The 23,947-nt window shown below is 42.0% G+C and overlaps 3 protein-coding genes across 4 annotated transcripts; all 3 read left to right on the forward strand.

Annotated features, from left to right (window-relative positions):
* The first annotated feature begins 466 nt into the window (after positions 1–466).
* On the forward strand, positions 467–2,750 carry si:dkeyp-72g9.4. Its single transcript, XM_035161921.2, has 2 exons — positions 467–708; positions 1,631–2,750. Exon 2 carries the CDS (start codon positions 1,633–1,635, stop codon positions 2,395–2,397), a length of 765 nt encoding a protein of 254 aa, XP_035017812.2. The 5' UTR covers positions 467–708; positions 1,631–1,632; the 3' UTR covers positions 2,398–2,750.
* An 8,131-nt stretch (positions 2,751–10,881) lies between these two features.
* Positions 10,882–11,868, forward strand: LOC118112126 (C-X-C motif chemokine 2). The gene is made up of 4 exons (XM_035161170.2): positions 10,882–11,104; positions 11,209–11,326; positions 11,502–11,579; positions 11,697–11,868. Exons 1-4 carry the CDS (start codon positions 11,041–11,043, stop codon positions 11,737–11,739), a joined length of 303 nt encoding a protein of 100 aa, XP_035017061.1. The 5' UTR covers positions 10,882–11,040; the 3' UTR covers positions 11,740–11,868.
* Positions 11,869–13,792: 1,924 nt separating this feature from the next.
* LOC118112125 (putative monooxygenase p33MONOX) lies at positions 13,793–21,980 on the forward strand. Of its 2 annotated transcripts, XM_035161169.2 has the most exons (9): positions 13,795–13,948; positions 14,151–14,231; positions 15,084–15,197; positions 15,341–15,528; positions 15,753–15,864; positions 16,039–16,166; positions 19,512–19,675; positions 19,929–20,098; positions 20,623–21,980. In XM_035161169.2, exons 3-9 carry the CDS (start codon positions 15,170–15,172, stop codon positions 20,826–20,828), a joined length of 996 nt encoding a protein of 331 aa, XP_035017060.2. In that variant the 5' UTR covers positions 13,795–13,948; positions 14,151–14,231; positions 15,084–15,169; the 3' UTR covers positions 20,829–21,980. The 2 variants fall into 2 exon arrangements, with proteins under 2 accessions (XP_035017059.2, XP_035017060.2); XM_035161168.2 differs by lacking the exon at positions 14,151–14,231 and having other exon boundaries at positions 13,793–13,948.
* Positions 21,981–23,947: the final 1,967 nt, after the last annotated feature.

Consider the following 23,947-nt stretch of genomic DNA (forward strand, 5'->3'; position numbering starts at 1 on the left):
TTAAACATGTGCACCGCTCTCACATGCGCTTCCAACAGCAGTCGGCATGATGAGCATTACATGCTTTACAGAATAAGGTCAAAAAACAGCTGGACATTATGTGGATTTCTTTTTTCACAAAGCATCATTCATTTTGGGAAAAATCATCCAAATTACCAGGGGTGACGTAGTTCTCTTTCTGCTAAACAAAACAGAACAATTAGAAATAAAAGAAGAAACTAAACCACCATCTCCTCTCCTTCCTTTGTTTTCTGTTTTATTCCCTTCATCTCCTCTTTTCTCTCTCTCACCATCCTGTTCTCCTTTCATTTCTTAGTTCTGTCTTTTCTTTGCCTCTGTTTTCCTCTCCCCATCAATACAGTCGGCCAATGACACTGAGTGCTAGGGCTGAGGAAATGGATGGTGTGTCTATTTATAGAAACAGGGAAGGAGGGCAAACCAAAAGTAAGGGAACGGGAGAGAGAGGGAGAGAGAGGAGGAGGAGGAGGAGGAGGAGGGATGAGAGGAGACGATAGACCTGCAATGTGCCACTGCCTCTGGTCAGAGACAGCTGGAGATTCGGAGAAGCAGCATCACCGGCAGGAGACACAGCATCTTGAATTAAAAACACACATCCAGCTGCAGAGGGAAAATCCTGCCGACGGATACCTGCGATTGCAAGAGAGCAGAGAAGAAGAGAGGACTCGACGAAAGACTGTTCGGAAGCAGGTGAGTCAGAAAGCAAATTGTGCAGAAATATCTTCCATAATTACTGATAAATGCACGGGGTGGAAATACACAGGCTGCCTGTTCTGCTGCTGCTGCTGCTGCTGCCGTGTGAACCAGTTGGAGCTGTTGTGTACCAAAGGTGTGGTCTAAATTTAGCACTGGTTACACCTTGGAAGAAACAGGGAGAGGCTGGTATTTTGGTTTGGCGTGCACTATTTTTGGCACGGAGGCTGGGACAGAAATACACTGTGGGCTGCACTCAGGGTTGAAACAATATGGGGTTGCATGAAAAAAAATATAGGCTGACACATTCTGTGGCTTTACATGACTGAGAGAGCCCAGTTAAAATAGTCCTGTATTTATGCTGCTTCTTTTCTGGGGCTGTTTGTATTTTGGGCTGTTTACACTGGCAGATGGTGTCTGAAAACGGGGGGGAAGAGGAGAGTGGGGAGAAGGTAGAGGGAGGTTTATATGTGAATAACGTTTTGATAGATATAGTGTAAGGACTGTGGTGGCTGTGTTTCCAAATGCTTCAGGCGACTAAGAGTTATTTGTCAATTTAACGGCAACAATTCAGTGATTGGGGAAAAAAAACACTATGCTTTATGCTATTGCCATCTCTGACATGGAGAAAGAAAACTAAATCATAAGTCTCAGAAAAGCTGGTGAATCAAAATAATGCTTTTTAGGGTGTATAGGACACAGATGTGATTGTTTAACAACAGCTAATATTATCCACTGCTGTACTACATCCAGATGTTGTGTTGAAATGTACTTTTCAAAGGAAAAAGCCCCATGAATGAGAAGACAACACAAATCTCCCTTGACTCTTGCGTACAGTCCATTACTCTGCGTGTGTATATTCCCAATGAATTGACAGTATTTTGTGTGATGACCTCTGTCCTCCTCGTCCCCCTCTCAGCTATGCGGCCGCGGTCCAGACTCCTGTCCAAGAGACGACTCCTGCTGCCCACCATCAGAGAAGGCACCGAGGAGACGGTGAGGGATCGGAATGAGGCCAACGCGCTTCACATCACATCCGTGTCCTCTGAGGACTACCTGCTCTCCATCTGCCACCTGGCCCACCCCACCTTCCCCAGCAGGGACGCTTCCCCTGACAACACGCAGCACACGAGGCACTTGGAGGCCGGTCCCCAGAGGCTGAGGCGGAGGCACAGTGGGAAAACGTCCACCAGATACGAGTTGAACCCGGAGGAGGAGGCGCAAGGCACGGAGGAGAAAGAACTGAGCGGCGAGCTGATGTTTGGCAACTCGGACCCTCTCGAGTTTCTTTACGGACACCAGAGCCACCTCTCGGGCGGCGTGAGGAGGGCGTGCGCGGAGGGAGGCTTCACGAGGCAGCACGGGGGCGCGTGGGAGTGCCAGGCTCGCTCCAGGGCGCACAGCATCCCGCGGGCCTCGAGTCCGGTCCCCCCACGCCAGCGCAAGAGCAGCTGCCCCGAGTTGCACCCCAGCACTGACACGTCGGCCCCGGGTATCTCCACGACACGCAGCCCGTGCAGGTCGGAGGCCCCGAGGGGGAGCCCGGCGGAGAGAGGAGCAGGGGCCGAGAGGCAGAGACCCGCCGCCAAACAGTCCCTGATCTCGCAGTGGATCTCTGACTGCAGGTCCGCGTGGCGAGAGGCGCGCGTGCGGGTCTGCATGCTGCCCGCAATCGCTGAGATATAGTGGCACGCGCTGTGGAAGAAGACATGTCCTCAGTAAAGTGTCCAGGTCTCTTTCTGTCTGTCTGTGCACGAGACATTTGGCATCGGGAGAGACATGTAGACGTGTGTTATGCAGATTATGGGAAACAAGTAAATACACATTTGAAAAACACACAGAGGCAAGTAATGTTTGTCATGTTGCCATGACTGTAATGTTACATCGATGTCACCATTTGCTTTTTTCCAACCCTCTTACTCTTGATATATGCTGTGGATCAGACACAACAAACAAATCTGCAAAGTCCTTTTATACGTTTCTGTGTTTTGTGAACCGCACATAAATAAATAAACGAATATTTTCGATACTCCAAACTATCTAATCTGTGATTTTTTTTTTTTAAATCTGCATGAGCCGTGGTTTCCTGCATGTGCAAACCCATGGAAGATGAACTCCACTCTCGCCTCTGCTGGTGCCAGGGGCTGGAGTTTCTATGGTAACTGTCGTGGGATCCTGCGCTGGTAAACACAAGTGTGGAGAAACACAGGCAGAGCGAGGATGACACCGCTGAACCTACACACACACACACACACACACACACACGGTGCACACACAGCATCTGTTGTCTGCACCGGAACAGCAGATTTGCCTCAAAAGAAAAACCGGCGAGATGAGATAAACACCAGATTCCTGACGTTGCTGATTCACATGAACACATTAAAAATGTAACAAATTAAATTTCAATTGTACAAACAAAAGATGATTTTTAATTCAACTCAAAAACAAATTTTAACAAATGTTATCTGCTGTGTTTGAGTGGGTTTTGCAAAAAAATATATAATAATAACCCACACATAAAAGACAGTAAGAGGCAAGCCTTGGCTCTAGTTTTGAATCTGAAACACTAGAGGGCAGTAGTACATCATTCATCCCCACATAACCAGGCTCATCATATATTTTATAACCTCAACTCTCCCATAAGAAGTTCACTTCTCTCTACTGAGTTCAGTACTTATAATATTGAAGTGTTTCTGGGTGTGTAGTTATTTTCTGCCCGACAGTTCAGGATTTGAGGATCAGGGACCTGGTCATACCACAGGCATACTGTATATTCATCCCATGTAGTGATATAAAGCTATGCAGTTAGTTTGGATCTATTTGTTCAGGTTTCGAGCAACTGAAACCCTCAAACGTGTGTCAAAATTTTGGGTGCTCTCACTTTTGGTTTTAACCTAATACAGTGGATTGGTTAATTCCGGCTAAATAGTTACCTTAGTCTGAGTTTCATATGATATCACAAGATACCACGGTCTGAGCGAACTGAACAAGCTGGAGTAAAACACATTTGTCCTTTTAAAATGACAAATGAGAAGCTTATAAGTGAACACACACACACCCACACACCCAAACACACACACACACACACACACACACACACACACTAATGTCGGAACAGAGGGGGGAACATAACGGTCGATGGTTTCAGAACCGTGCTCAACTCTCTGTTGATCAATATGACTGCGGATGGGAAATTAAGACTAAAACTACAGCATATATCTCCATCAAGACTCAACAGACCCTCTGCACCAAATCCATCGTGTTAGTTTGGACATGCATCTAAACTATTCAATATAAACTGTTGATTCCAATTGATTCCACATTATCTCAGCTACACATTGGTGCTAGTTACAGGTTTGTAGCCATTTAAAAAAGCCTTCTCCCCTTATGAAACATTTAAATCCATTTGATCTAGAATTCATTTGGATCTGCCCCAAATTTCACACACTGATAAATCATCTATCCCATAAATATGCCTGATTTTTATATCAAAATCCTTGAATTATTTCTGAGGAAATCTGTGTAAAAGGAAAAGAGGAAAAACGCCTTTCCTAACAATATTCAAGAAAGTGGGAAGAAAGGCCCCGAAATTGAAAGGGTCCTTTCTTGGCCCATGTCCCTTCCTTCCACCAAGTTTCATGTAAATATAAATAAAAAATACCTGTAACTTATCATAACTTTACAAGTTGAGTTTAGTTGATCGTTTACATTTGATGAAGCAGTGAAATTGCTAAGATGATGGGGCAGAACACAGCTGTCATAGACTCCTACAGGTCTTATAATACTTATAGTACCGGAAGTAGCCTTAACAAGTTGTAACAAGTGTCAACATTTTGGGTGCTCTCACTTTTGGTTTTTACCCAAATACAGTGGATTGGTTAATTCCGGCTAAATAGTTACCTTAGTCTGAGTTTCATATGATATCACAAGATACCACGGTCTGAGCGAACTGAACAAGATGGAGTAAAACACATTTGTCCTTTTAAAATGACAAATGAGAAGCTAATAAGTGAACACACACACACCCACACACCCAAACACACACACACACACACACACAAATGTCGGAACAGAGGGGGGAACATGACGGTCGATGGTTTCAGAAACAAACAACCACAGTGTCTGTCACAGGAAAAGACAAGCCTTGGTTTTCACACTTACCTCAGCACTGGTAAATGAAATGCAACGAAACCCTGAAACATTAAATTCGTAAAGATGTCTTTCCAAACATACTAATATACTATACAATGCTGTGATGGCCACGGACAAAGTTAATTTCACCTTCATTGTATGAGGCTGAAGGTAAAATATCTTCATGCAAACCCCCAAAATTATGAATTCAATATCACTAATATGTAACTTGCAACTTGATGAATTAACCATTTAAGATCACACATAATACAAGCAAAAGTGAAATGATCTTGCAGGTCATTTAGAGCTTAACATTAAACAACATCACAATATCATAGAGGTGCACAGTGAACCGTGCTCAACTCTCTGTTGATCAATATGACTGCGGATGGGAAATTAAGACTAAAACTACAGCATATATCTCCATCAAGACTCAACAGACCCTCTGCACCAAATCCATCGTGTTAGTTTGGACATGCATCTAAACTATTCAATATAAACTGTTGATTCCAATTGATTCCACATTATCTCAGCTACACATTGGTGCTAGTTACAGGTTTGTAGCCATTTAAAAAAGCCTATTCCCCTTATGAAACATTTAAATCCATTTGATCTAGAATTCATTTGGATCTGCCCCAAATTTCACATGCTGATAAATCATCTATCCCATAAATATGCCTGATTTTTATATCAAAATCCTTGAATTATTTCTGAGGAAATCTGTGTAAAAGGAAAAGAGGAAAAACGCCTTTCCTAACAATATTCAAGAAAGTGGGAAGAAAGGCCCCGAAATTGAAAGGGTCCTTTCTTGGCCCATGTCCCTTCCTTCCACCAAGTTTCATGTAAATATAAATAAAAAATACCTGTAACTTATCATAACTTTACAAGTTGAGTTTAGTTGATCGTTTACATTTGATGAAGCAGTGAAATTGCTAAGATGATGGGGCAGAACACAGCTGTCATAGACTCCTACAGGTCTTATAATACTTATAGTACCGGAAGTAGCCTTAACAAGTTGTAACAAGTGTCAACATTTTGGGTGCTCTCACTTTTGGTTTTTACCCAAATACAGTGGATTGGTTAATTCCGGCTAAATAGTTACCTTAGTCTGAGTTTCATATGATATCACAAGATACCACGGTCTGAGCGAACTGAACAAGATGGAGTAAAACACATTTGTCCTTTTAAAATGACAAATGAGAAGCTTATAAGTGAACACACACACACCCACACACCCAAACACACACACACACACACACACACAAATGTCGGAACAGAGGGGGGAACATGACGGTCGATGGTTTCAGAAACAAACAACCACAGTGTCTGTCACAGGAAAAGACAAGCCTTGGTTTTCACACTTACCTCAGCACTGGTAAATGAAATGCAACGAAACCCTGAAACATTAAATTCGTAAAGATGTCTTTCCAAACATACTAATATACTATACAATGCTGTGATGGCCACGGACAAAGTTAATTTCACCTTCATTGTATGAGGCTGAAGGTAAAATATCTTCATGCAAACCCCCAAAATTATGAATTCAATATCACTAATATGTAACTTGCAACTTGATGAATTAACCATTTAAGATCACACATAATACAAGCAAAAGTGAAATGATCTTGCAGGTCATTTAGAGCTTAACATTAAACAACATCACAATATCATAGAGGTGCACAGTGAACCGTGCTCAACTCTCTGTTGATCAATATGACTGCGGATGGGAAATTAAGACTAAAACTACAGCATATATCTCCATCAAGACTCAACAGACCCTCTGCACCAAATCCATCGTGTTAGTTTGGACATGCATCTAAACTATTCAATATAAACTGTTGATTCCAATTGATTCCACATTATCTCAGCTACACATTGGTGCTAGTTACAGGTTTGTAGCCATTTAAAAAAGCCTACTCCCCTTATGAAACATTTAAATCCATTTGATCTAGAATTCATTTGGATCTGCCCCAAATTTCACATGCTGATAAATCATCTATCCCATAAATATGCCTGATTTTTATATCAAAATCCTTGAATTATTTCTGAGGAAATCCGTGTAAAAGGAAAAGAGGAAAAACGCCTTTCCTAACAATATTCAAGAAAGTGGGAAGAAAGGCCGCGAAATTGAAAGGGTCCTTTCTTGGTCCATGTCCCTTCCTTCCACCAAGTTTCCGGCTAAATAGTTACCTTAGTCTGAGTTTCATATGATATCACAAGATACCACGGTCTGAGTGAACTGAACAAGCTGGAGTAAAACACATTTGTCCTTTTAAAATGACAAATGAGAAGCTTATAAGTGAACACACACACACCCACACACCCAAACACACACACACACACACACACACACTAATGTCGGAACAGAGGGGGAACATGATGGTCGACGGTTTCAGAAACAAACAACCACAGTGTCTATCAAAGGAAAAGACAAGCCTTGGTTTTCACACTTACCTCAGCACTGGTAAATGAAATGCAACGAAAATGCCTCTTGTTAGCGACCTGGTGGCCAATCAAAACTGTGTATATATATATATTATATAAACATATCTATCAAATATTTAGAAAATATATACTGTGTTTGATAAGTTTAGTGAAACATTATTGAATCTCTGAACAGTAGGCATTTTCAAACTCATGAAAAGTTCTTAAACTTGGTTAAAATAAACAGTTTTGTTATTGTTACTACTCGGCCTATGAGGTAAAAAAACGTTCTTTTCTGAACACGTGTAGGTGTTAAACAACATCATTCTTATCTTTACCCACTATATCACTATATATCATATGTCTATTTATACATATACATGTGATAATTAATGGAAGACCTTTATGGAATATGAAACCTTAAACATGACTAATCTCACCCACATGGTGGAGAGAAGCAACCACATGCAGGAACCACACAAAGGAACTGTCCACTTCCCACTAACCAGTGCAACTGATGTGTGACCTTTGACCTATCACCATCATCTCAGTAACACAAAGACACTGTTTCCTACAATGCAGTTGTGTTGAAACTGCACCTGTTCTGTTGACTATCTATCTATGTGGTTTTATTTTGAAACTCCTCTTCAATCATCAATCAACCATGTTGACCAATTACAGTTTGTCTCATAGGACTTAACAAGGTGCGACATCCTCTGTTCTTAACCCCCAACGAGAGTAAGGAGAAACTACCAAAAAACTCTTTCAACAGAGGAAGAAAACGTAGAAACCTCAGGGATCCGTCTCCCAGGACAAGATGCCACGTAGCTGAACACATCACGGAAATGACAAGATTCACAACATTGATTAGAAGAAACAGTTTTACATTACGGAAAGGTGTGTCAATGTTTAAAGTAATAATACATAAGAAAATGTCTGATAGAAATTCTTGTGTGTCTCTTGCTTTACTTACTCACATTTGATGGGTTCTATTTTGTCCCATCTGGGATCCTTCCTGGGTCTTGGGATGAGTAGTTTTTGTGCGGTGATGCTAACAAACAATAAAACACGGATAAAAACATAACCTCTTTAGTGGAGGTAATTCATATTTTTCTGCATAGTGAGTTTGACTCATCGCTGGGATCTTTGCTGCATCACCTTCTCTTTCCCCACACTACTGTCTGCATCTCGAGTAAATACTCATAAAGAAATAATTTAACTTTGGTCAGTTTAAAGGATTTCAATACACAGTCTTGGGGGGTAGAGAATATGTTGACTCTCTCAGATATGTAAAGATAAGATAATTGTGATTTGACGCTTTACAAATAAAATTTGAGCCATTCACTTGTGTCACACTTATTTCATCACACCTTGTCTGCAGATCATGGAAACGCTCTTTTTAAATGAAACGAGAAGTGCAACCACACCAGGCAGTGTGGCCGGGCGCCTGCCGGCGTCTGCAGGATGCCGGCAGGCGCCCGGCCACACAGGATGCTGACGTTATTAGTTGCTGTGGGGTCACATTTGCTCTTTGCGAAGTTATGAGCTGCTTCTCAAGAAGGGAACCTGAATTATTAAAGATGGTTTTACGTGGAATTCCCCCTTATACCCCCACACACACACACACACACACACACACACACACACACACACACACACACACACACACACACACACACACACACACCCTTCCCCAGGTCAATTGGGCAAACACAAAAAAGATATATTTCCAAGGAACACTGTGTTGTAATGGACATTCAACCCGTTCGTGTGCTGGTGAGAACCAGCTGCACTTCACTGAGCCACTGCACTCTCCAGTCCCCAATCTGTAAAACCCATGAAATAATAACTGAAGGGATGCATGAAAAATGTAAGCTCGCTAAGTGCAGTCGGTACAGGGGGGGATGAAAATGTGAGAGTGTACTGATCTGTAGCTATAAATACATAAAATATGATTTTGGAGGGGATTTAGATTGAATGATTACATGCTCCAACACTTTCCCACATATTTAAAAAACAAACACTGCATCATTTAAAAATGCACTGTCATCGTGTTTAAAGGTTCAAGTCAACCACGTTACAATAAAACGTGTTTTCACACACACAGCTTTGGTGACAGTCATTTCTGACATTTCTAGAAATATGAAAACCTGTTAAAATTAGAAATATCAATAAGACTCCAGAAAACTGTAGTAGCAGCAGGACAATATAGAGATATAACAATTGAGCAGATATTTTCGTTTTCCCATTGTTTTCCCTTCTCATTCTTATCAACAGTAGTGTTCACGGCAAGTGGCTTCACATATAGAAAGTAGGATTATCAGTATAATTTATTGTCCTTCACAAGTGATCATCCTTTAGTTACAGTTTGTTTGCAGCTCTGTGACTTCATGCAGAATAAAAAGTGAAAGGAGATCGTGGATAGAATAAATAGAAAAGGGAAAAAAGGAGATGGGATTTTCCTTTGTTCAGAAATGTCAAAGTGAAACTCACACTCCAGACAAAACTTTCAGCCGGAACCAAACATTTCCTTTCAAACATGTGACCTAAAGAGGACATATATCATGTGTATATGTCGGTGTGATGGCCGTGTTCATATTAAAACAGGACTGTATCACATGAGACTCATGTTAGAGAAAAACTCAGTGCAACTACCATGACAGCACAGAGGAAAATAAATTAAATGATGCTTACATTTTTCTTCCAAACACTGACTCAGTTGTGTCCTGTGGGGTCTTTAACCACCAACACCCCCACCTACACTGTGCATTGCCACACGCCCACACATATACAAACACGAAAGAAGTCAATCTGAAAACTGTCAATCAGAAACATCACAGTAGCAACACTGTTTTTTAATTGACTTTATTTTCCTCATTGTGGCAGGAGGGATGTAATTTGTCGTGATTTCATTGAAACACCAGGTCCACGTATTGAGTTCAGTGTCCTAGTAACCCAATTCAGCTTAATAGGAAGACACAAATATTAATGTTGTACACATATATAATGTTACTGATTTAGCTTTATAAAGCAAATATATAATAAGAGTTATATTTTTTTTATTTTAAAGAATAATTTAAATATTCAAACAACCCTCCTGATGGGCTTGGTACTGGCAAATCAACTCGACACTTTAGGAACTGGCTGCACTTGTCTCAGTCATATTGAGAAACCCCCCACCAAATAACTTAAAATGTCAACGCAAACAGATAGAATCTTGTCTGACAATATCTCCCCTTGTGTGTGTGTGTGGGTGTGTGTGTGTGTGTGTGTGTGTGTGTGTGTGTGTGTGTGTGTGTGTGTGTGTGTGTGTGTGTGTGTGTGTGTGTGTGTGTGTGTGTGTGTGTGTGCGTGTGCATTAATATGCTGCATATATTAAAAGCTCTATTCAAAGTTTGGGTATAGACGTTTGATTGTTTGCTGGTTTACTTTTTTCCCTTTTGTATTCTCATACATAAAATCAAATGTATACCATTCATCTAAAATCTGGTCAAATGGTTTTTAACCCACTGAGATGGAAAGCCTGATTGTGGAATGATTGAGCCACTTCTTCTCTCTTGTGGCTTTTAGAAGTTTCACTTTCCACTCACCCAAATTTCCCCTTGATGACAGCGAGGATGAGGTATGTGGCTTGAGAGCATATTTAAGGCGACCCCTCACACCGCTTCTGTCAACACACTCGTCTTCCTTTGACACTCACTGGTCTCCTCCCAGATCACTTCTATCACCAAGAGCAGCATCTGTGTCGTCTCGACCCGAAAGAAGAAACCAACAATGTCCGGCATCATGAAAGTGCTCCTGCTCCTGGCTGCCTCGGTCTGCATCTCTACAGCCCTGCGTAAGTTTTCAATCTCACGTCTCACTGTGTTGAAGCTGGAGGCTGAAATTCAAAAGAACTGTGATTGACTCAAATGTTTTTTCTTTTTCTTTCTTCCTCTGCAGTCAACGAATCTGGTCAGAACTGTCTGTGTCAGCGTACCTATAATTCCACTGACGGGTCGGATTTAAAGGACATCCAGATCTACCCGGCAACCATCTTCTGTGACAAAGTGGAGATTGTGTAAGAGACACTTTTTAAGAATATGGGATGTGATGAGAAGACACTGTAGCTCAGACATCTAGACATGATTGAAACTGTTTACAGGCAGATCACTTTTTAATTATTTATTATATTATATTTATTCATCCCTTATGTTTTTTCAAATGATCTTATCTATTTATGTCCATTTCAACAGTGTCACCACCGGCGCAGGCCATCGCTACTGCTTGAACCACAGGGCGAAGGCAGTGAAAGCCATCGTGATTCGGATCCTGTGAGTATACACACGACACAGACCTGAATCCAAGCATCACCTTGAGACCACTAATGAAAATAACACCACTGGGATGTGTCTGACATTTCCTTTCCTTGTTTTGCTGTTTCCTTCCAGAAGGAGCAAGAGAAACGCCATCACCCCCCCCCAGTCCAGCTGATTTCCCTTCCAACAGCTACATGTGGCTCTGTTTCACTCCTTGGATAAACATATGACCTCTGACCACCTCACGAAGGCACCTTTATTGAATGTAGACGTGAAATGAAATCAACTTTTTGTTTATTTATCTTCTATTTATGTTGATTTCTCTGTCTTGTATTACTTTCTCTGATTTGTCTTGTGAACAGATTTTATATTTTATGTTTTCTATGCATGTTTGTAACTTAACTTTTTTAAATAATAAAAAAAATTAAAAAAAAATCAATGGAGCATTGAGTAATTGTTTTCGGTTCCAGGTCTGTTAAGGTCTGCGTCTTATATCAACAGTGCTATCTGGTGGTTCAAGGCTGCTAATGCATACGTGCCGGCTCACATATCCAGTGATCTCACGCAGGTTAGGCTGCAAAGCGTGAAACATCTAACATCTTGTAGACACAGAGAATTGGTCTTACTATAGTTTGAACATGTATCAGATACCAGAGGACAACTACGCTGCAGGCAGAGATAACAGGTCAACGACCCATCGCCTCTGTTTGGGACAGGGGGCGGCTCATTTGGCTTGAGTCTCATAGGCTGTGATCATCTACACCCATCACACACACACACACACACACACACACACACACACACACACACACACACACACACACACACACACACACACACACACACACACACACACACACACACACACACACACACACACACACACACACACACACACACACACAGGTTTGCACAGTGATTCTTATTAGAACTTTGCATTGACTTCCATTCATTGTTGACAGCCTAACCAAAAACGAATCCTTAACCTAACCAATATTCACATCTTACCTCTAACCTTAACCAGGAAAGCACATTATGCATCACTGGGACCAGGTTTTAGTCCCAATGAGGTCTGCTGGTCCAACGTCAGTGTTCCATTGTACTGGATAGGTAACCAAATGTGAACACACACAAAGTTTACCCCAACCTTGAATCATGTTTTCACCTCAAAATGTCATGATTTACATTATGTGACTTGTTTTTGTCCCCGTAACGGAAAGACAAACCCCATGGACTGTGTCAATAGATTTAGGTCCACACAACATGAGTAATATCTGGAGCGCACAAACACCCTCACACTCTCGCACACACACAGTTGTGTCTCCATGACTTCAGAGGACAATACATTGACTTTGATTTTTGCAAACCTAAACTTCACCTAAAACCTAAACTTAAGCCCAACCTAAACCTAACTTTAAATCATGTCTTCATTCAACCATTAACATAATGTGACTTGTTTTTGTCCCTATAACGGTAAACCTCAAACAGCCCATTGAATTTGTGAGGACCAGCCAAAATGTCCTCACAATGATGGTATTGAACCAAAATTGGCCCTCATAACTATAGAATGACACACGCGCACACACACATGCACACAGTCGTGTTTACATGACTTCGGAGGACAACACGTTGACTTACATTGTTATCATGGAAACTTAGTCTAGTCACTACTTGCTTAACCTTAAACAAACCTAAACTTAACCTTGAACCGAAACTTAAACCGAAACTTAAACGAAACTAATTCTTAAAACAAGTCCTCATCTTAAAACTTGGAAGTTCCCAAGTTCCCACAGTGACTGATCCTGGTTCCTACAATATGAGCAATACCTGAAACACACATTACAACATTACAATGCAACGTGTGATGTTGATGATATCAGGTTAAACGTGACCATAGGGGTGGAGGGGCAGAAAGACTGGAATAATCTTACACACACACACACACACACACACACACACACACACACACACACACACACACTGAGCAGACTAATGTTATACATCAACCACTAGATATTTAATAACTCGCTTTTCTTAGATTTGAAACACAACATCTGAACCATTATTTCCACCCATATCTTAAAATGATGACACGTTTCAACACTGTTGTTGCATCACTCCCAAAATGCTGCAGGAGTTTCGACTCATCACTTCCGCCGCCTGCTGCTGCTCCTGCTGCTGCTGCTGCTGGTGCGTTCACTGTCGCTGCGTGTGCGTGTGCGTGCGGCTCCCGGCTCCGCTGTTTACTCTCCGCGTGTCCAAAAGTCATGGCTGAGGCGAGCGTCTAACACACGCACAGCATTCGTCCCTTCACTGCGTCTCACCTGGAAGACTTTGCCGCTGCAGCTGCTGAGTGATCTGTGCAGGAGAGGAGTCGGTTTGAGGTACATGTTCACACTGGATGCATGACGAGCTGTTGTTGAACATTTAGATATTCAGGTTATAGTGTAATGCAGAGGGAGTGGTCCTTGTTATTATAGGCTTTATTCCACTGTTTCTTCCTCTATGCTGCCGTTATTCCTGCGTAACTATGGTGTGACTCCCTGTTTTGCAAGTCACTGTCTGTGTGTGTGTGTGTGTCCCCAGCTGACGTGAAAAAGCAGACAAATGTCCGCTGTCTGAACAGAAGACTGAGTGCACGAGGAAATAGAACCGACCTCAACTCAGGTGTAGATTAATGCACGGTCCTGCCATCATTGAGCCCAAATGAAGGAGATGCAGGTGGATTCCAGTCAGTGAGGGCAGAGTGGGCTCAGCCAAATCTGACATGGATTCCTGACAACACATGTAGACAGGTTCATCCCATCACAAGAGGCACTGAAGGAAGCTTTCTTTCTAGTTTGACACAGTGGGGAAGTCAATGCTGAACAGGCGCCTGTGTGTCAGACAACATGTATTTCCCTTATTCCGCAGTTTCATTTCCTTGTGAAAAGGATCTTGCTTTAGTTCAGAGAAGTGGAAGAGGACTCTGACATTAACTGATATTGATGACGCTGCTGAAACCAGAGTCTGGTTCTATTTGGAGCGACTCAGAAAACAGCTCTGTGCGTTTACTCTCTGACTGAACCATGCTCAGTCGTTGGATGGAACTTAGTACATTTACTTTTATTTTATTTTATTATCACTTTTACTACACTACATATATTAGCAAATACCTGTATTTCTACTCCGTTACATTTTTACACCACAACCAAGTGGTGGACTGTTGCATTATGGAATAGGCTAAACTCAGCAAGTATTTTTACTTGTAATACTTTTGTGTATTTAAAAGCAAGTATTTACTTTTACTTAAGTAGCGAAGTTTCTGTGTTTATTTTACTTTAGCTGGAGTATATTTTTGTGTATTTATTTGTACATATACTTAATTAAAATGTTTGAGTACTTTCTCTTGCATGAATACATTTATTTATTATGTCTCAGATGACAGCGGTTACGTGTTGATCTTGCAATACACACTTTGCAATGTTTCAAGCGGGACCTTTTGGGCTGTCGAATGACTGTGATTGTCATGTGATGCAGTGCTCAGGTTCGCAGTCCAAAGTCAAACCGAGCAGACCCCCACACTGTGAGTCTTCTGTGGCCCTCCACTCTGAGCTGGTGTCAAAATGGCCTCGAGACGGGGAGATATTCCAGGTAATGTGGAAATTCAGAGTAGGCATAATAAGATCTGAGTAAAAATACTTTTTTCTGCATTGTTTTGTGCAGATAGCTAAAAAGGTGTCTTGATGGGTTAGGAAAACACAGTTCTAACTTGTCTGTTCATTTCCGTATTTCAGCGCTTGAGTCAAGCCCGTTCTCCTCACTCTTCGGCACCGCATCGTCTCCTCTTGGAATGACCCGGCATAATATCAGCTATGACGATCTAATGGATATCCCCATGCATTCACCACCCCCAGACATGACTGTCAACATCTTATGGAAAGATCCAGTCATCCCGCAGCACAAGTTCAGGAACTCAACAGAGGTGCTTGCCTGTTTCCTGTTGGTTTCTATTCGCACTGCCTGTCCCAAACTGTTTTGGCAACATGAACTGGTTACCTGAACAAAATTCTGTGTGATCTGTCTCTTGTCAAACATGTTTTCTTGAAGGTTTGGTGCACGCTGGTACAACTTGTCAACTTGCTTACATGTCTATTCTCGGATTGTTTTACACATTCATGTTAACCGTATAAAATTGTGTGACTATAGGGAGGTGAGACCGGTGGGAAGATGGTGACTTTTGATGCGGTAGCGCCGGCCAAGTCCCCTGTGCCTGTGGTGAAAGCCAAAGCCACGTCTTTAATGAGCTCACTTATGATAAGTAAGTCAAAAAATAAACCATGTAACATTTCATTTTCATAAATATTTTGACATACAAAGATCCAGAAAAACCAAGTTGATAAACAATCTTCAGAGTATCAGGAGACTATATTAGAGTCTGGCACATTTAAAGCACTGACTAATTTTACCTCCATTGCTGCCTGTCTTCACTTAGAGCAAAGCCAGGAGAACCTCCAGAGGTTTGAGCACCAGGCAGGGCTGACAGACACTGGGTACTCTCCCCACAAAGGCCTCTCCGCTGAGGAGACTCGCTTTCACCGACTGGGTGACGGCACGGTGCCAGTGAGTAGAAACAAATGTGAACTGTAGCAGCTTGATTTGTGCCTATGTGAAAAGTTTGTGATCTGAAACAATTATCCCTTCACACCGTCATGTGTAACTCATGTCAAAGACAAGGCTGGCATTTTATAATGTTGAGGTCACAGGTCAGATTATCCAAGTAGCCTATATCTGATGACACTGGTTTAGATTAGAATTAGAGCAGAGTAATAAAACAAAATTAAACATTGTAGTGATATAAATTTCATCAAAACCAATATGACAAAAATCCAATGCATATCAATATGATTCTTAAATATTGTGCAGAGGTATAGCACATAATGGATCCACCTCAAATTTGTAAAATGTTTTGCTGTTTATCAAATGTCATTCTCTGCTCATAAGGAAGAGTTTAAAACCACAGAATTCCCTCAGGAGTCTTTAAACTTAACAGAAACAATAATGTAACATTGTGATGATCATCAATGATATGAACATTTTTATTATGATATAATTGTTTCCCATATCCTTCAGCCCTAACGAGGCTGCTATAGCAAATCAGGAGTAAGCGAGACTGTTGAAGAGTTAACCCTCCTTTTATTCAAGTGTTTTTATTTCCTACAGCCAACAAACTTTTGACCACATTGAGATTCTCAGACTGCAACCGAGTGGAGAGAGTTTGTGTGTGTGTGTGTGTGTGTGTGTGTGTGTGTGTGTGTGTGTGTGTGTGTGTGTGTGTGTGTGTGTGTGTGTGTGTGTGTGTAAGATGATTCCAGTCTCTCTGCCCCTCCACCCCTATGGTCACGTTTAACCTGATATCATCAACATCACACGTTGCATTGTAATGTTTAACGCGTGAGATCACATGCACAAAGTGTGAGGGTTATATTCCCACTAACAGAGCAGCCTAACCTGTGTTATTAATTAAAATAAGCAGGTATTATTGTGGTAAATCATACAGTGATTATACCTTCATATAGCCTGTAGGCTGCAGGCTGTACATGGGACTAAACACTGGTAAACAAATTACGTAATCGGCCTCTCTTTCTGGTTCCATATCACCAGTGTTGCCAAGCAACGCCCTTTAATGAAACGAGCCCCCTTGTTTCCTTAAACGGACCAATCACCGGGCTCCTCTCATAACGGACGACTCTGAAGCCGACAGCGATTTGAACTGACGCTATCGTAGTAAATAACAGTCCCTTAAACTTCCTCTAACTGCAAACCATGGACAAAATGAAGGAATACGTCGGACTGGAGCGTCAAAGAAAACTTATCATAAAAAGGTATGTGAAGAAGCTGCTGTAGCAGTAAGCTAACCCTTCGTCTGAAGGGAAACAGGCCGCTAGCTAGCTAGCTAGCGTAGCTGGCCTTTAAGCTAACCATAATAAACAAACTCAGTCCTGTAAAACACGATCAGCCTTCGTCCACCTGAGGTAAAATACTGTGACGCTTATAACTGAACCAGAAACAAATACAATTAAACTGTGGCTGGCTCGATAACTTCACTCTGTTACACAGCTCGATAGATTCATGTCATGCGATGGATGCATGGTATGTGGCAGTCCAGCTACAGCTAGCTTAGCATCCGCTATGCAGCGTTTATGCTACACCTAACGGTGACATTGCGTGATGTGAAATGGAACTACAGGCTAGTATAAGACTTGGGGGCAAATCCCGTGACAGAAGAAAATTAATTAGGTTCATTTCTCATTGTTCCCCCCGTGCAGCCCCAGCCAGCACTTTGATGTTCACATCTGGGTTAACGGTCCTACGTTAGAGCCACATACTGGGGTTTACTCGCCCTTTGACATTGCGTTCAGATTAACTTAAAACATTAGGCGTCAGTGTTTGCCTGCATTGTGCCATGTTTCCGTGATACTATAGATTAGTTGCATCGAGCTCTCTGAACTCGACTGTAAGGCCATCAATAGCGAAGGACATCACCTGGAACCTCCGACCGGTCAGTCAGAAGTGAGGAAGCTGAGAAACGTCTACGACACAGTTCAGGATCCTGTGTGCACATGATCAACCCCTGCAGATTTAATAGGACATCCTGCCACTCAGCTCTCACCTTTCTGTCTTAATGTGTACGAGTTGTTCTTGTTTGTCAATGTTGTCGTTCTGGCTGATCGGATGATGTGTACTGCTCGGTGTTTGTTTCACACAACCTGGTTTTAGGGGTGAATGTGATTGTGCAGTGTTTTTAAACTGAATTTAATTTTCGAGGACACGATTAACTTAAGGCTAAATAGCTAAAACAACAACTAACTAAAATATATATGGCCACTCCAGGTCACAGAGTCACAGTGTGGCCCAAACGTGTCATGATTTGACACGGATGGACCGACATGTTTTTATTAGTTATTTTGTCCCTCCTTCCCTTTTTATACATCAATCAGAAATTGGTTTAACTTTTAACACTGAGTCCTACATTTGCATTACTGGCTGAGGTCCAGCAGGGCAGGAGCGGTGATGAAATCTAATGTGATACCGACCCCAAAAAGTACAAGGTTTAAAAGGCTCCGTGGTGCATTTTGTTATTCATTCCCACGTTGGCCACTGCCCTGAGCAGAATACAGGACCACATATATAAGACTAACATGAGTTTGGAAGGACTTTCAGCACATGGATGGGAATATGCCCGCATTGAATGGAAGCTTACCTATGAAAACATTACTGAAATAAATCTTAATTTCAAGGCAAGTACTTTTGAACATGTATTCAGCCTCTCAGCATTGTGTATCTAAAACTGCGTATTCATTGTTTGACTAGAAGAGGAAAACCAGACCAGGTTATATCCTCTCTGACTGGTGGTTTTGCAGGTGTCTCAGGTGGAGGCCGTTTTAAGCAATACTCATTTAATGCAGCAATGGAATCAAAGTAATACAACTTCTCAGGCTCAGTGCTGATGTAATCAAAGCTTGTTTAATGTGCCTCCCCATCAGATAACCGTAATTGTATTAGAGAGGTCCTCTTTGTGTTTTCCGACTTTTCCCACCCACACCACATGGTCAGAGGAGATAGGCTCTGAGGGATGTGACGCACTTTGTTATTATAATATTGGATCTGCCGGTCCAGAAAAACACTGCTGACCTTTTGTGTCGTGTGCTCACGGAGTGTTTACTCTTTAAATAAGATAAATGATGTCTGTCTGACACACCTCCTGATAAACTGTCAACTGCTAAACTAACACGGGCATGAGTGGGAAATGCTGTTTGTACAGGATGCATAAGTCCAAAATAAACTACCAGCCAACAGTGGCTTTAAATATGAAAACTTTTAAAATCACTTTGTAATGTACAGGGCCAGTGGAGGATATTCCTTCATTGCATGTTTGTTGAATTGCTTGTTTTTCTGTCTTTGCAGAAGTTGAGAATGCCAAGTGGGGACTTCAAAGAGGACAGGCTAACAACATCAGCACAATCCACCCCAAGTTGTACCCCAAGTTGTACCCCTTCTGTCACCCCCTGCGTCACCCCCAGCGTCACCCCCTGCGTTAGTCCCCACTCATCACCGGCTGTCAATCGCAGGTAGGCTTCATGCGTCTGAAACGATTCGCTGTTACTCTTATTTCGATGTAATCCCCGACAGAAAATCTTCTGTCGAAATGAGTGGAACCAGACGTCCTGAGCACAACATGCTTCATTTCCCAGCATGAGCTACACACCAATAATCATAACAACCACTTAATTGTTTTGATATTGTGTCTGTTTTGTGTATGAGATTCCCATAAAGCGTATCCTTCACATTTTCTTTTGTGCTTTTTGTTTGGTGGGATCGTAGGACCTGGTTACAGCTGAGTCCTGCACCTTTTCTTACCAGCCCAGAGCACAGTCCAAACCTAAGCACAGACATGGGAGGAAATGAAGGAGGTGGAGATAGGTGGAACTTCTTTGGAACTCGGTCTGTGGTACAGAAGTCCCCCACTGACCCTGGCTCTGACACCAGTAAAGGTGAGAGATCCTACCTCTGTACATTGACTCTATTGCAAAATTTACAGAATTGATTCTCTCCGCAGTAGGTTAACCCCACAGCACGACAAACTCTGGCGAAGCACCAGTGTTTTCTGCGAATTCAAAAATGTGGGTTCACTGCCACCGGTGAACCCTGTGCAGTTCAATGAAAGCAGTGAGGTTTATGTTGATGCCACAATCTGCGATCCAAATGAAAGAGGGGTCCGCACCTTCATATCTTGCATTACTTGACAGGAGCTGTGTTATTTTAGTACAACATTAAACATTAACGCATAATGCTGGGTGTGGTTTATAGGTTGTTTTTTTTTGCACCTTAAACCACACCCAGCAGTGATGTCATGGTGTCGTGGAGCGCACCTGTACATCGCCCCTGCAGCAAGGTGAAACTCCTAGACTTTCAGGGAGTGGTAAAGTTGTTCTTTAAATTCACGACAGTTAAGCTGATGACTCTAGCGCACAGATTTTGGTCAATGGTGACAACATCTACCACTTCTCTCCCGCAGGCTTTTCACTGCAGTCTTACTTCGGGCTGCAGAAGTCCTCGACCATGGATGGCACCAACACCCAAATCAACCTCAAGGTGCAGGACCCCGCCAACTTCATGCCCCCCAAGATCGATATCTCGGGCATTGAGGCCAAGCAGATGCCCCCACGGCCACACAAACTCAAACCTCGGGACATGAATGTTTTAACACCTTCGGGCTTCTGAAGCCACACTAGCTGTGCTGTTACACCTCTGTACCACATTTCCCCCCCTCTGTCTAGTTGCTTCCCTGCCTTCCTCTGTCCCTTCATTCTCCCTGCAAATTCAGAGGCTGAGAGAGATGAGGACCACCTGTAGTATTAGCTCACTAGCCCCAGAGATATTGCCGCACTGTTACCGCTCCCAGCGGACGTATTGCCATCAGTCCACGCCATCATCCCCTCCTTATCTCTTCCAACTCATTGGTCCAATTAAAACACCAAATTAAGTAATTTTATTTGTCATCCCCTGAAGACGTTACTGCTTTGTATTATTATTATGATTGTTGTTCTGTCACGTAATGGGTGCACTGGCATGCATTGCCCTGCTAACCTCATTCCATTGTCAGATGTGGCATGAGATTGGAGTCATTGAAGTATCTTCTCAGTCCCTTGTTTCGGCTGATCACTTTAGCATTGCCTCTCAAGCTTACACAGACCAGCTATTTCAATTTCTAAAGCTCTGCTGCCTCATTTGTACTTTTTTTTTTTTAAATAGGCTCACAGATTGTAATTGTGTAGTGATTCTGTCTGTTAGCATGCAGAGTATAGTGTGGTATGACTGATATTGTGCCTAAACCTACAGTGTGTATGATTTTGGCTTTCTTGGCATATATGAGTTTAGCTTTTGTTTTTTTATTACATGTAAGAGTGTCTTATTTTACTTTGACAGTATGACTGCTGACCTGACGTGATTTAGGTTTTACTATTGTCATTAATTCAACTTGTTTTCACATTGATCTGCTTTAATTCAACATTGTTCAGTCTTAATAGTAGGTATTGCATAAGATTTATATTTTATACATAGCACCGCAATTTTGTTTCAACATGCTTGAAGTGGCCATTTTCAATTTTGTGTGTGTGTGTGTGTGTGTGTGTGTGTGTGTGTGTGTGTGTGTGTGTGTGTGTGTGTGTGTGTGTGTGTGTGTGTGTGTGTGTGTGTGTGTGTGTGTGTGTGTGTGTGTGTGTGTGTGTGTGTGTGTGTGTGTGTGTGTGTGTCAGTCACAAGCCATGAATCCCTGCTGTTTTATTTGAAAGAGTTGATGAATTCCAGTAATTGCACAAAGGAGGTTTTATCCTTCTCACATCTGTAAATAAATCGGATAGTAACGAGCAAAAATTCATCTTGTTTTTTCCCTTGATGGCATTATTTGCGAATGTATTTACGGTCGCATACTTCCATGTTATACTGTTACTCACAACATGTTAACATTATCATGTGTTTTATTATAGGGAAACTCTGTTTGGTCTTTAGTGTTTGAAGACTGAGAGTTTTGAGTGTTACACAGGACAGCCCCTTGTGTATTCACAGTTGCTTCATAAATCAGACCACAGTAGCATCTGCACTGTGCTGTCAATCAAACTGAACAGCGTATGGTTTCATAGAGGCTAATGATAATAATAGTAATAATAATAATTTCCCTTAGAGGGGAAATTTGTCACAGCAGCAGGTACAGAGAGACAAAAATACAAAACAAAATACATAGTTAAATACAACACAGCAGGTCTGGACAGTTGAAGTACGAAAACAAATTTTAATGAATTTAATAAATACGAGGCAAGTAGTGTCATTGTGAGCAATGATAATAAGTTATAATTATTCTATATTGCGTATTTGTTTATTCCACGTGTCAAACACAACTGGCAGAAACTGGAGAGTTCGTCACTGTATCAGCACATAAAGGGGAAATTTGACCCTCGTGGTGAAGGTTTTGCACCGAGCATTAACTGCAGTCTTTGTCCATAAGATGGCGCAATAACATCGAAATTAAATCACTGGGTTGTTCCAAATTTCCTTTTTTATTAGTTTTGACCTTTGTATTCATTGATGCGTTATTTTATTTCAGGCCCTTATCAGATAAGACTCCTGGGCAGCAGCGTGTATATTGCACTCAAATTATTTATTAAAATAAACCAGGATATTGTTTTCCCTAAAATAAAAACTGTGTTTGATAATCAAAAATGTATTTCCTGATAATCCATCACTCAAACATGAATGGCGTGGGTGTGACGAACCAGAAAGACAAAATAAGTGTCTCTATAGACACGTTTATCAGGTTATCTGCTGGGTACGCACATATTTGGTGCTGCCGTGTTACCACACTACAGCTAAATATTGTCCCTTCCTCCGCATCAAGGCAAACAGTCAAGCCATCAGGCAATGAGCCAGCAGGCGGACACATTAGAGAGCAGAGTCCGATCCCCAATAGGCTCAGTCATGAAGCAGCAAGATTTACAGCCCCGTTAAAGCTCTCAGTGGTTATTGTCTGATGCTGTGCTCTGCAGCAGCATGTGTGCATGGGCCACATTTGTACAGCTCGTGCCCTCACAGAACATTTATACTGAACTTAATTATGTTGTATTTATTTATTGTCTAGTTGAACAGTTTCCTCTGGATGTAAGCAAGGCCTGTGGAAAAACTCTCCCTTTCTCCCTCGGTGACTTTAAATCTTTGACTCTCATTCACTCAGACATTAGCTGGAACTTCTAAACGACGTCCACTCCATGACTTAATTACAGGCCGCTGAGCATCCATGTCTGGTTTTCAGATGGTGCGACTGGAACAAAGGTGAGCGTCCGATGAGACGGGCAAGTGCAGACAGAGAACTGTCAGTCAGGGGCCGGACGTGGACCCTCATCAGTGTCAGTGATGGATAGAAGGTCACAAAATGAAAAGCAGGAAGAGGATACGATGAAGAGCAGTGGATTTGGTAAAACTGCAAACATGGAAAATGGAGGTATTTAGTCTTGAGTCACATGTCTGCATGTAACACAGCATATAAACCAAAAGAGAACGCTCAATCAATCAAACTTTATTTATATGGCACCTTTCAAACAAGACAATTGCAATTCAAAGTGCTTTACATACAATTGACCAAATGTGTCTCAACACTAAACCAAAGACGCATCACAGGAGGAGAAACAGTGGGCGGGGGACACTGGTAGGGTGTGGAACAGAGGGAAACAAAGAGCAAAGGGTGGAGTGCCCCTGTAGTCATGACATAATACAGATGTCTCTCTCTCTCTCTCTCTCTCTCTCTCTCTGGGTCTGCCATGACGTGGTTTGTGTGAGAGAGAGAGAGACCC

The sequence above is a fragment of the Hippoglossus stenolepis genome, chromosome 7 (assembly GCF_022539355.2).
Source record: "Hippoglossus stenolepis isolate QCI-W04-F060 chromosome 7, HSTE1.2, whole genome shotgun sequence".
Classification (NCBI taxonomy): domain Eukaryota; kingdom Metazoa; phylum Chordata; class Actinopteri; order Pleuronectiformes; family Pleuronectidae; genus Hippoglossus; species Hippoglossus stenolepis.